This window comes from Bidens hawaiensis, unplaced genomic scaffold (assembly GCF_021521415.1).
Source record: "Bidens hawaiensis isolate Kalapana, Puna unplaced genomic scaffold, B.hawaiensis_p1.1 tig00025093_1, whole genome shotgun sequence".
NCBI classification, from domain to species: domain Eukaryota; kingdom Viridiplantae; phylum Streptophyta; class Magnoliopsida; order Asterales; family Asteraceae; genus Bidens; species Bidens hawaiensis.
Window position 1 is genome coordinate 242,394 of NW_027493991.1, and position 12,449 is coordinate 254,842.

General features: G+C 36.8%; 2 protein-coding genes across 3 annotated transcripts; one reads left to right on the top strand and one right to left on the bottom strand.

The window, feature by feature from the left end:
• Positions 1 to 1,733: 1,733 nt before the first annotated feature.
• LOC143570826 (serine/threonine-protein kinase STY13-like) lies at positions 1,734 to 4,140 on the top strand. Its single transcript, XM_077056370.1, has 6 exons — positions 1,734 to 1,970; positions 2,159 to 2,291; positions 2,379 to 2,574; positions 2,672 to 2,796; positions 2,878 to 3,036; positions 3,673 to 4,140. Exons 1-6 carry the CDS (start codon positions 1,840 to 1,842, stop codon positions 3,982 to 3,984), a joined length of 1,056 nt encoding a protein of 351 aa, XP_076912485.1. The 5' UTR covers positions 1,734 to 1,839; the 3' UTR covers positions 3,985 to 4,140.
• A 1,003-nt stretch (positions 4,141 to 5,143) lies between these two features.
• Positions 5,144 to 8,117, bottom strand: LOC143570827 (uncharacterized). 2 transcript variants are annotated; one of them, XM_077056372.1, is made up of 9 exons: positions 7,561 to 8,117; positions 7,297 to 7,521; positions 6,786 to 6,841; positions 6,617 to 6,699; positions 6,185 to 6,374; positions 5,994 to 6,103; positions 5,450 to 5,533; positions 5,325 to 5,362; positions 5,144 to 5,246 (listed from the first exon to the last, which is right to left on the bottom strand). In XM_077056372.1, exons 1-9 carry the CDS (start codon positions 8,072 to 8,074, stop codon positions 5,176 to 5,178), a joined length of 1,371 nt encoding a protein of 456 aa, XP_076912487.1. In that variant the 5' UTR covers positions 8,075 to 8,117; the 3' UTR covers positions 5,144 to 5,175. The 2 variants fall into 2 exon arrangements, with proteins under 2 accessions (XP_076912487.1, XP_076912486.1); XM_077056371.1 differs by having other exon boundaries at positions 7,297 to 8,117.
• Positions 8,118 to 12,449: the final 4,332 nt, after the last annotated feature.

A 12,449-nucleotide genomic window follows, 5' to 3' on the forward strand; every position in this document is an offset into this window, starting at 1 on the left:
TATTATATTCCTTTTCTACCAACTGTGGGCTACGCACGTGCCGTGCTGGTGGTTGGTGGGTAGGCAGCAGCTGATAGTGACATGGCCGGCTGTGCACTATTCCTTTTCCACCAACTGCAGGCTATGCACGTGCCACGACAAGGGTTGGTGAGTAGGCAGCGGCTGATAGTGACATTAAGTACTAGAGCGTGCTGCTCGTCGTACTATTGTCAGTGAGCTGTCGCAGCTTTGGTCAGATCTTTTGTCCATACCTTGGCAGGTATAGTACAAAAGGTCCTCCAGTAGCGTACGGACTGGCTCTTTTGGGCGAGCGAATTCCCGGCTTTGGGCGGGAGTATTCCCGGCTTGCTCATTCCCTCTTCAGGTGACATTACTGAATTATTTGAGAGTTAGTGCCTTGTGCGTGTAGCCTTGCTGTGCGGGTAGCCTTCCCTGATGGCTGGTATCCGTAGCTGCGGGAACAGGCGGAGTACGTCACCATTGGGAGGCTTTTCCTGCGGGAACAGCTTGCGTACTGCGCGTAAGGACGTCGCGTCTCTGAGCATGGTTGGTCCTGCGGATCCAGTTGGTCTTTGCGCAGACGTCCCTCTTTAAGGTGAGTCTTGCGAGTTCAACTGCGCAGACGTCTCTCTTCGAGGTGAGTCTTGCGGGTCCAACTGCGCAGACGTCCCTGTTTAAGGTGAGTCTTGCGGGTCCAACCGCGCAGACGTCCCTGTTCAAGGTGAGTCTTGCGGGTCCAACTGGGCTCTGCTGGGACCTACCTCTTCAATATATAAGAATTCTATGTAAAAAATATATATATATATGCGAAGATTATTCGAACTTACCTGGAATTCTATGTGTTTCTATATTATTTATATAACTTTTTTATATAAAACGAAGGCCTTATTTATTTGGAAGCCCTAAGCTCTTCGTAAAGCTATAGGGCCGACCCTGATGGTTTTATAAAAGTTGTTGGTATATATGAGTCCATTAATGAAACTAGCGCACCCATTAAGTTACTAAAAGGGGCAGCTAAAGTCCGTGGAGGCTCAAATGGAGTTCTATATTACACAATCAAGATTTGCATAGAGTCATATGATCGTTTGAAAGGTGCGGTTTCAAAACTAAGAGCGCTTTCTGAGAAGAAGTTATTTTGAACCAAGTGGGGATGTTAGATAGGCTGCTCATGTTTTTGAAGAAACAAAAGTTGAATATGGTGGTTGTCACTTGAATACATCGGTGGTTTCAGTTCATGAAAAAAAAACTTGTGTAGATAAACTAATACATTTAACGAATTATTATGTGAATAAACTTGTTATGTTTTTTATTCATGTGACATGAGCTTTGAGCTCGTGTTAAGTTCAACCCGTAAACACCACCCGTCTAACAGCATCAAATGATATTCTAAACTTATACTCCAATAACATTCCAAGCTTCTTATTAACACCATCAAAGACCCATATACGTACAAATTTTATTTCAAAACCTATTGATATTTTTGACAAGTGACAAGGCTATCAGAATCTATAGATTGTCGCTTGTACGAAAAATTAGTCCAAAACTTAAAATAATTATTATTCTGTCCATCAAATCTTTCCAATTTTCTTGCCCTATAATATTATTTAATTAATTAATTAATTAATTAAATAATTCGACTCGCCGAGTTTTGTCAGAACGATTCTCAACTCCTCTGCCTTATCTTTGCCGATCAAGAACGCAACTCTCTCTCTAACTTCATCTTGGTAATGGGTTTCTTTGATTTTGCTTAAAGATTGGATCTTTATTTTGTTTTGTGGGTTTGAAAGATTGCCCACCAGGTGTTTGTGAAAAGTCCTGAGTGAGGGTTTGGAGAATAATATGGGATCTGGGAATGGGGTTTACTCGGCTGGTGAGTTTAGCTTGGAAGCCAAGTGGTTGATTGATCCCAAGCTGCTTTTTGTTGGTCCAAAGATCGGAGAAGGTGCTCATGCCAAAGTCTATGAGGGCAAGTAAGGTTTTTTTTTTTTTTTTTTTTTTTTGTGATTTGTGCTGATTGGAAGATGGGATCTAATTGGATATTTATGGATTTGGAATCTTGAATTCCCAATTTTTTATTATTTTAAATTTTTTTTTAACTTTTTTGTCACCATAAAGATTGTTATGATTTAGTTGTTTTTCTTGATATGATTTTTTCCAGATATAAGAACCAGAATGTTGCAATTAAAATCATAAACAAAGGCGAAACCGAAGAGGAAATTGCAAAGATCAAAGGGCGTTTTGGGCGAGAAATCGCAATGTTATCGAAAGTTCAACACAAGAATTTAGTAAAGGTAGTGTTTGGATCTTGAGTAAATATCAAGTCTTGAAACAGCATTTGATTGATATTTTATTAATTTCGTTATTGTTTGTGATCACAGTTCATTGGAGCTTGCAAAGCACCAATCATGGTTATAGTAACCGAGCTTCTTACGGGTGGGACATTAAGGAAATACCTGGTTAATATGCGACCTAGGGGCTTGGACACGCGTGTTGCTATCAGGTTTGCACTTGATATAGCTCGTGCAATGGAATGCTTGCACTCGCACGGGATCATTCACCGTGATTTAAAACCTGGTAAATCACTTTATGCATTATTTCAAATCAATTCACCAATATGTTGCTTTTGTTTATTCAATGCAATGATGCATTAACATAATCTGTTTTGTTTCAGAAAACTTGCTGCTGACAGCAGATCACAAATCTGTGAAACTTGCTGATTTTGGTTTAGCAAGAGAAGAATCGTTAACAGAAATGATGACTGCAGAAACCGGGACTTACCGCTGGATGGCTCCAGAGGTTGTCTAATTTGAATAAAAATAATTTCCGGTTTTCATTTATAGCTGCGTTTTTCATATTTCTGTTCATGCGCGTGTGTAGCTTTACAGCACGGTGACACTGAGGCAAGGAGAGAAGAAGCATTATAACCATAAGGTAGATGCGTATAGCTTTGCGATTGTGTTGTGGGAGCTCCTAAATAATAAGATGCCATTTGAGGGCATGTCAAATCTTCAAGCAGCCTATGCAGCAGCTTTTAAGGTATATATATTCTCTGCAGTTGTTAGTATTATAATACTATTGTTATTGATAAAGAAAGTCGGACTTATTTGACCAAATGAATCGCACCCGTAGATGGTTATATGTTTAGGAATATGCATCGGTCAGTTTTGGGCTCAAACTGAACCAAAAACCGAAAAATTGGTTTTTGGGTTTTTGAAAACCGTTTGGTTTCGGTTTCCAGTTTTTGCAACGGGTTTTGATTGGTTTTGTTTTTACCATCTGGGCTTGAAAATCTTGGGCCAAAAGAAAAAATTGCTTAAATAATGCATTTTGGCCTAATATTTTGGACCTAATTATTCTTTGTTGTTATTTAATGATTAATTGGTTATTACATATTTTGATCTAAATTTCTTGGGTTACATCATTTATTTATCTCTTATAAATTACTTAATATCGATCTTTTGGGTTCTGTTTTTTCAATTTTGTTTGATAGCAAAACCAAACTGACAACGGTTTCTGAAAAACATAAAACCAAAGCATCGGTTATTTCTGTTCAGTTACGTTGGTTATTGCAGCTATGGTTCATTTATATTTGGTTTCATGCACACCCCTACAATGTATAATGTGCTCGTATGATAAACTTGGATCAGAGACGTGTTAATTTTATTTTTGCAGAATGTGAGACCGAGTGCTGATGACCTCCCTCAAGATTTGGCGCTAATTGTGACATCTTGTTGGAAGGAAGACCCGAATGCTCGCCCAAATTTCAGTCAAATAATACAAATGCTTCTCAATTTTTTATCATCCACCACCTCACCGCCAGCTGAATCCACTCCCGCCATCCCACCTCGGATGTTCAATGGCTTTTTACCCGATTCTCCTGGTACAAGCACGTTAATCGCGAAAGAGGATGAAACGCCGAAAACGCCCATGCAAAGCAGCCCTCAAGGGGGTACATTCTCGTGCTTTTATCAGTGTTGTTGGTGACAACAAAAGGTGGAAGATACATAACGGTTACAGTTGGTTAAATAGGAGTATTATGGGCATTAGAAGGAGGTATGATGTTTTACATAATAATGATGATAATAATAATAATATGTATAAGGTGTAAATTGTTATGAACTGACTTAAATGGCATAGGTTGGTTTGTGAAAGTTGTGGCTGTAAAATATATGAATTGCTTCAAAGTCGGTTCAACCCACACACAACTCAATAAAGACGTTTTTTAAGGGTGTCGCAAATTCGGTATTTAACTAAATGTCAACTTGATTATATGTTGGGTTGGACTACTTCCTTTGGATAAGGGAAAATGGATTACCCGCTCAAGCGCATATCAATTTGGTTTTCATTGTCTGCTAATACTTTTATGGACGTCACTATGGGAATTCCGAGTGATTTTTGGGTTTTGGTTATATAGATGTTATATAAAAGAATTATCGTATGTAAATTGTAAAGTGACACTGTAACCCGAAGGCCAGGTACGCCCATGATACCAATGAGTTATGATAGAACACGATTGTGTAAAATCATATCATGCTAGAGATGAGACTCGTATATCAACAATAAAACGCACCTTTTGGTAATGAAAGTACAGCACGAAGTAGACTTGTGTTTATAAACAAAACTCATGTGTATGTGTATTTTAATACATGGAATTTGTATACATCTTAACAGTCATCTAAACATACAAACAAATATAGTATAAATATGTTTTTTTCTTTTGTGATATAAGCATATATGAGACCTTTAAAATCACAAGATCAATTGATTTTTAATGCCTAAATTTTTTTATTTTTGGTTAATCTAAGCACGTATGATCCAAGCAAAATGTTGTATTGTTTCCAAGGACAATCATGTGAATAGTGTTATGTGACATTTTAAAAAGACTAATGGTCACATGTTTTCATTACACCAAACAGAAATTGATGATACATACCTCCAATTTGTTGCTCATTTACAAAGGGTTGTTGCGCACGTTCAATTTGTGCGCAAGCAATAGGTGATACACGAACGTTGTTTGCATATGAATTCTCAAATGCATTTCGTGCGTCACAATAGAGCCAATTTAACGAAATTTAAAAGGATACACGAGCCAAAGTGAACGAACGCTTAAGCCATGTGGATTCTATTAATCGGTATGAACGACCAACAATTATACTCATTCTAGCTAATAATGTTCTACAAATAGCTTTTAGGAATTTCTTCTTCTAACTCCTTGAATTCCCATGCATCATCGACCGAGTAGTCCCCTGTAACATAAGTTTATAGTATTTCGAGTCAACTTTCCAAAAATATTATTATCGAGCATGTCGGGTTCAATGACTTACCAATGGAGTCTCTTCTTAAAGCAGTCATATGAGCACAACTGCATGAACATAACATAATCAACTTATTTGAATAAAATAGCCATATAGAATAGAAGCACGTGTTATAAGTATGACTATTAGAGTACCTATTAAGAGCCTTTGCAAAATCTGCACATAAGGATCGGATATACGTCCCTTTTGAGCATGTCACCCGGAAAATCACATTTTGTCTGCACCATACGATCATTTATGCTTGTTACTTGTAAACTCATATCGTTATGACTGTATTACGTTAACCATAGCGGTGGGGTGTTTGGATGTGCATCTGAAGTGATTATTGTAACTTAAAACTAAGTTATAGATATCAAATGATAATCTAATTTGATTCTCTAAGTCACAGGAGTAAAAATATCTTCACGACACAAATCTAACACGAAATTTATGGGTTTGGGATTAGTTTAAATGAGTTTAGGACAGTTTCAGCCTTTCGGATTGAGCCCACGAGAGAACATTTTTGGCTAAACAAGCCGTGTATGGGTCGACCTGTCGGGTTCGTGAGTTGACCAGTTTAACTTTATACTTACTTTTTCAAAAATCATATCCTAATAAACACCCAAACACCCTCTGATATTACTTTTATCTGATTTTGATTTTCAGGTCACATGAAAGGATATAAAATATGAATCTAACCTGTCTTCAAGACTCCGTTCAACATGAAACTCAAAAATTGATATCCGTCTTGGTGAAAGTTCAAGACTTTCTCCTCTTCTTGCTTTCTCATACAACCTCTCACCTCCAACCTATTACGAAGATTAAACATTAAACACGAGCTGAATGCCTGAAATGAAATTAAACAAGAATTAAATAGCAGCAAGACTTACTTTAATGGCAGAAAACATTGGAGGTACTTGCCATATTTCCCCACAAAACGATGCTGCGGTTTTCTTTATGTCATCATCCTTAATGTGCTCCCACGGCTCGCGTTGTATTACTGGTGAGTCAGCATCAAGTGTTGAGGTTGCTTCCCCTAATCGAAGGACCCCACTATAACCTTTGACCATACCTTGAAATCTGCAAATAGGAAAACAAAAAAAAAGACGAAAATCATAACACGGTCCTTTAAATGTGTAATTTTTTATAAGTGATTATTTAATTATTGCAACTTTTAAGTCACAATAATCAGTGTTTAGTATTTGGTTAAACATTTATGCATAGTCCAAACACGCCAGATGACACGGAATATGAGAGACATTTTTATGAGTTTCATTTAAAACATTATAAGTCATTAAGATATAGCATTAAAGCTTGCTTACCTATCAACTAACTTTGTTGCTTTGCCAATACATACAATAAGCAAACCAGTTGCCATAGGATCAAGGGTCCCTGCATGACCAACCTGTCACAAACAACATAGACAAAATCAAGCATAGACACATTAATAATGGCAATATGCTGCTACAAAGCAAAACAATAAAACCATACCTTTTTTACATTAACCAAGCGGCGCAACTTCCCACAAACCGTAAACGAAGTCCATCCTATAAAATGATATAAAGGCACTAAGGCAATATCTTTTAAAAAGTTTCAATTTGCAAAACATAACATATCACATAATGGCATGTCAAAAAACATTTCAAATTCATGAAATGAGCAATCTTTTTACAAAGTACTAGTCAAAGTTGCTACCTTTATATCATGCAGAATTTATATATATAGCACTTTAACACTAACAATTCAGTATATTCTCCTACTGTTAACAAATTAACCTTTTGCAATAACAATTCTAACAAGTAGAAACTGATTAAGACTCGAAACACCAACATTAAACACTAAAAGATTGAAAATTAAGACTTAAAACACTAATATCAGGAATATCAGTGATATATTGGTACCGATATTCTGACCGATATTTCACATGAGGACTAATAACCGAGATACCACCGATATACCACCGAGATTGATTGCATAGCAAATTACTAGTCAAAGTTGCTACCTTTAGGTTTGTTAACCAAAAGAACAGCTCCAGTTGGACCATCCCATTTAGGAGGAAGCCCCGAACTCCTACCCGACACAAATGGGCCCGTGTCATCACCCTCATTCGGTACTTTCGTCAAACACTTAAAGAACTCTTCGACTTTCTTCTCCGTAACATCCATTTTCGCATCTTTATCCTCTTCAAAAAACACCAAACTCTTGTCATCTTTCTTCTCATCAACACCTTCACCTTCAACCGTCTTCTTATCCTTGCGTTCTTTACCCGCATTCGATTGACCTGGATCAAGAAACGCCTTGTCAAAACACTGATCAGGAAAAAACTTCTTCTCCAACTGATACACCATCTTATAATGCTTATCTTTCTCCCACGGGTACGCGAACGCGTCATAAAAATACAACTCCTCTTCGCGTTTATGCAATGTTTTAAGCTTCACAACTTCTTGATTTAACTCCACATACTTACTCTCATACTTACCATTATTATTAATATTATCATCATCCGAATCTGAACCGTACATTCTCCTTTGCCTCTTGTTGTAATACTTCCTCTTTGACTTACCCATCTCATCATTCAATAACACAGACTGATTTTGACTTTGACTTTCTTGATTTTGAGTTTGACTTTCTTGATTTTGAGTTTGGGTTTGTGAGGTTAGTTTCATATCGACCCAATCGTCAAAACCCAATTGGGAATCTGGGTGGGTTGAATTTGGGGTTGGTGGGCGGCGGCGGCGGTGGTGGTGGGGCGGTGGTTGAGATGGACGGGCGATAATCATTTCGTATTGAAGTGGGAATGGGGTTTTGGTGGTGGAATATGAATACGAAGGATTGAAGGTGGGTTTTGTACGGAAGGAGAAGATGGGTCGAAGGAGAAGATGGGTTATGCAATTCAATTTCGCCATTTGTGTGAACTGGTTGTCAGCAGTGAAGAAGGAGAAGAAGGCACTACTAGGTTTTTAGATTTGGCTTCTAAAACTAAACATTTCTATGTAAATTTCCCAAAATAAGTATTTATGAAAAGAAAGTTCATATTACATTTATCATTTGTAAAAAATTTTAAAAATATGTATTATAAACTAGTCGTGACGAGTAGTTTGTAGAACCAATTAAAAGTTGTCATGTGTCATTAAACTAATCGTAACGAGCACGTTCACTAATCATTTACTCGTCACGACTAAATAGGTTTCATGCCTCGTAATCAACGCCCACGGGTTATTTATAAATCATTTAGTCGCGACGAGTAGTTTACCTGGTTTACATTCCCGACACGGGTAGTTTATTAGTAGTTAACTCGTCGCGACTAGTTTAACCTTTTAATCTACTCGTCGCGACTAAAGGACTTATGAATTACTCGTGGATGTTGATTAAGAGGCAAGAAACTTATTTAGTCGTGACGAATAATTAATTAGTGAACATGCTCGTTACGGTTAGTTTAATGACACGTGGCAAGTTCGAATTGGTTTCTACAAACTACTCGTCACGACTAGTATATAATACTAGTTTTTGGAATTTTTTGGAAATGATACGTAAAACTAGAATTTTGTATTCATAAATGCTTATTTTGGGATTTTCCCTATTTCTTTTTCTTTTTTTATATCAATCAAAAACCATAAAATGAATACCGGTATAAATGTTGTTTAGTGGTATGAGTTTGGTTCGTTATGGTATGGTTGTCGTACCAACACTCGATGTAGCCTACGGTAGAGGTGAGCAAATAAACTAGTTAATCGAACCAATCCGAAAAAGAAATAAAAAATGAACCGGTTTGAAACCGAGTAAGTAGAAACCGGTTTGAAACCATAAAAACCAAAGGTTTGGAATCGGTTTGTAATTTTCTCCACCAAAACCGGTTTCAAACCGGTTAGCCGAACCGAAACCAAGCAAAAACTGGACAAAACCCGAACCGAAACCGATCGTAACTAGGTCAAGAAACCGGTTTCAACCCGAACCAAAACCGGTTTTAAATTTTGTTGACCAAACCTGTCACACCCTCAAAATCCACTAACGGAGTTTTACCGTCAGATGGTGTGAACTAACAGGATCGGAATCATTAGTTATAATCAAACCATAAAAACGTTTAAATGAAAATAAGTGCGGAAGCGTAAAACCATAGAAACCAATGTTGCGTCACGCAGGACGACTTAAAAACCCAATGATAACAGTTTAAAATAAGTTTGCATAATTAAAAGTGTTTCAAGCAATGCATGATCCTAAACCGCGCGCCCGCCTCGGCTACCTGAGAATAACATACTAAAAGTGTCAACACGGGGTTGGTGAGTTCACAAGTTTATATAAAATAAAGCGTTTTGCGTTCAGCGTTTTGCGTTAAGCGTTTTGCGTTCAGCGTTTTGCGTTAAGCGTTTTGCTTTACCAGATAGTGTTATGTCAATTATATATCTATAGGTAGCTAGCCTATAAAACAAGTATTACTAAGTGTTCGACACCGAAGCTGACTGTTTATCATTTGCCTTGCCACCAGGTCTATCCCGACCATGGTATGTGTTTAGCCAAGATTACACCCACTCGACCTCCAGTCAAGTTTAGCGTTGGGTGGGGTTTGTCAAACCCAGTAGTACTACTCAACAATGACTCGCTATTATCCAATATTAAACGGTTCGATGTGAATGAAGGACTTTAGTTATTGCGTTTGCCACTTAGTCTTTACAAGTGATATATAATCTATATTAACAAAATCTTAAATGTGTTTTCGGAGTATGTTATCTCCCCCAAGTGAAAAGCGTTTGAAAACAGTTTAAAAGGGGTAAGTGAACTCACTGTTTGCGAAGAATTCCCAAAATAAATCACCAAGTGATGCGCGTCACAGAAAACTCTCTCTAGCGTTCTAAAACAACAAGGAGATTTTCTAAGTATCGGAACTAATATCGAGTCTCTAGACCCGGCACATAATTCCTAATCACAAGATACGTTTCGTGTTTGTTTGTGAATCGTGTGTGACTTAACGAGTACATTTGTGATACGATACGACGTGTCATGTATTAATAACGTATATCAATAGCAACTATTCCCCGCAGGGGCAATTTGGTCAAAATACCACACTTATTTAGCAAGTATTCCCCGCAGGGGCAATTTGGTCAAAACATAACAATTAACTAGCAACTAGCACTTTTCATGCATTTTCACAAAGTTCGGCAGTTAACTTTACCGAGACAGAATTCTACGTGAAAGATTATACTATTCCACCGATCATAGCATCTCAATTAATTCATCAAAAATCATCACAAAAGCATACATGTATTAGGTTTCCAGAACATGTTTTATTTTATTTTTATTCCACATAGGTTTCTCACAATGATCAAAACATTACAGCAAACTCATAACAGTCAAATTCATGCGCAACAGAATGTTATTTGAAATTCCCGTTAAATGAAAAATCCAACAGATGCAAGACCAATTGGGTTTGGTTCTTAACTCAACAAGTTAACTTCCAGAAGTGGAACCAACCCATTTGGCCTTGTAGTGCATGAGATATAATATTTACAAAACAACCTAACAACAGGTCTAACAACTCAGCTTTGCACAACGTTTTTGTAAAATCATAAAAGTTAACTTTTACACGTTCAAAAATTGCAAATTTATATTCTTTAGAAACTAGACTCAACTTAGTTTACTGTAGTATCAATAATCTCAACCAATTTTCACATTTACACCCCGTTACAGTCAATTGAACATCAACAACCCAATCTGTCCAGAAACTGTTTGCAACAAAACTCAACATATTAACCATCTATAGACTATAATCCGTTCATATAACACTCTAGACTCCATAATCACTATCCATGCACATCAATTACACATTACATACATGATTAGGGTTTTTGCTTGAACTCAAATCAAAGACACAAACAATTAACATGTGATAACATCAATTCTAGTTATCAAATCACAATTAATACATCATCTAATCAAACAAATCATATGAGCACCATATATGAAAATTTTCAGAACCTAGGGTTCACAATTAACCCATTAAAAATCGAAATTAAGCAAGAAGAATGCATAGGATAGTTGTTTATACCTTCCTAGTACCTTAATCTTCGATCAAACTTGAAAGATCTTGTGTATATGTGTGTGTGTGAGGCTGCCGATCGCGAGAGAGGGGAGGGAGAGGGCTGCCGTCGGGTAGAGTGAAAGGGAGAAGAGAGAGTTAGGGTTTATAGTTATTAATAATAATAACATGTTACACTTTAGTCCCTCAACTTCCAAATGTTACTTTTCTAGCTTAATTAACTAGTTCTAGCACATTGAGTTAACGTTTATAACAATGTTATCACATGACACATAAGTCTAACACATAATTATCACATAATTATTGTTTTGACGTTTTTCGTTTATTCACCAATCGTTTGCGTCAACTCGTTTGCGTTTCGATGCAATTCCCGAAAGACTACACATGTAGTAAGTGTTAAGCGTCGTTTAAACCCTAGTTTAAATGTAATGAGGTGTGCGTTATAGATTCAGTGATCTTTAAGTTTGAATTGACGGAGTTGAGTTAACGGAGTTAACCTGAAATTGACGATTGTCACAAAACCGAACCGGTTTCAACCCAAACCTGGTTTGAGTTTTAAACCGGTTTGTGCACCTCTAGTCTATAGACTACAGTACAAAAAATATATTTTATTATCAATACAACGAATTTACACCGTCACATCAAGAACCAGTAAAAACAAATGCAGCGTTTTTACACATAAGCAATTGTTTTCAAAAGGGTTTGCTAAATGTACACCTCTCTTACTATTGCCCCTAAAAAAACACACAAAAGTTAAATGAAATTAAAAATTAATAATAAAAAACTATAAAAAAAAATAAGCATTTTCATATTCACCCGCCCCTAAATGTCTAACCGCCCCCCTTGGTTTAAACATTTTATCACTTCAACAACTTCTACGCCATCAAAAACACACACAAAGTTCATCTCGACCATTCTCAATTATTCATGTATTGTTTTCACACTCGTATCATCATCCACTACTACGATACGTGCTTGTACTCTTGATATTCGATTTTCAAGTTCTAAACCCGAAAGTGTTTACGTTTGAAAATGATGTTATTTTTGTGATAATCAATCATATTCAAACACGTCGAGGCTATATTTGACAAGTTATCGTTATCTTTATCCATGGCGTATATCAG

What these genes read in the sequence shown, in the direction of transcription:
- LOC143570826 (XM_077056370.1), top strand. Translation starts at nt 1,840, where the DNA reads ATGGGATCTGGGAATGGGGTTTACTCGGCTGGTGAGTTTAGCTTGGAA. An exon ending in AACACAAGAATTTAGTAAAG is followed by an intron (nt 2,292 to 2,378) that starts GTAGTGTTTGGA and finishes TTGTGATCACAG; the next exon opens with TTCATTGGAGCTTGCAAAGC. An exon ending in ACCGCTGGATGGCTCCAGAG is followed by an intron (nt 2,797 to 2,877) that starts GTTGTCTAATTT and finishes GCGCGTGTGTAG; the next exon opens with CTTTACAGCACGGTGACACT.
- LOC143570827 (XM_077056371.1), bottom strand. Translation starts at nt 8,074, where the DNA reads ATGATTATCGCCCGTCCATCTCAACCACCGCCCCACCACCACCGCCGC. An exon ending in TTTGGTTAACAAACCTAAAG is followed by an intron (nt 6,842 to 7,296) that starts GTAGCAACTTTG and finishes ATCATTTTATAG; the next exon opens with GATGGACTTCGTTTACGGTT. An exon ending in CAATGTTTTCTGCCATTAAA is followed by an intron (nt 6,104 to 6,184) that starts GTAAGTCTTGCT and finishes TCTTCGTAATAG; the next exon opens with GTTGGAGGTGAGAGGTTGTA.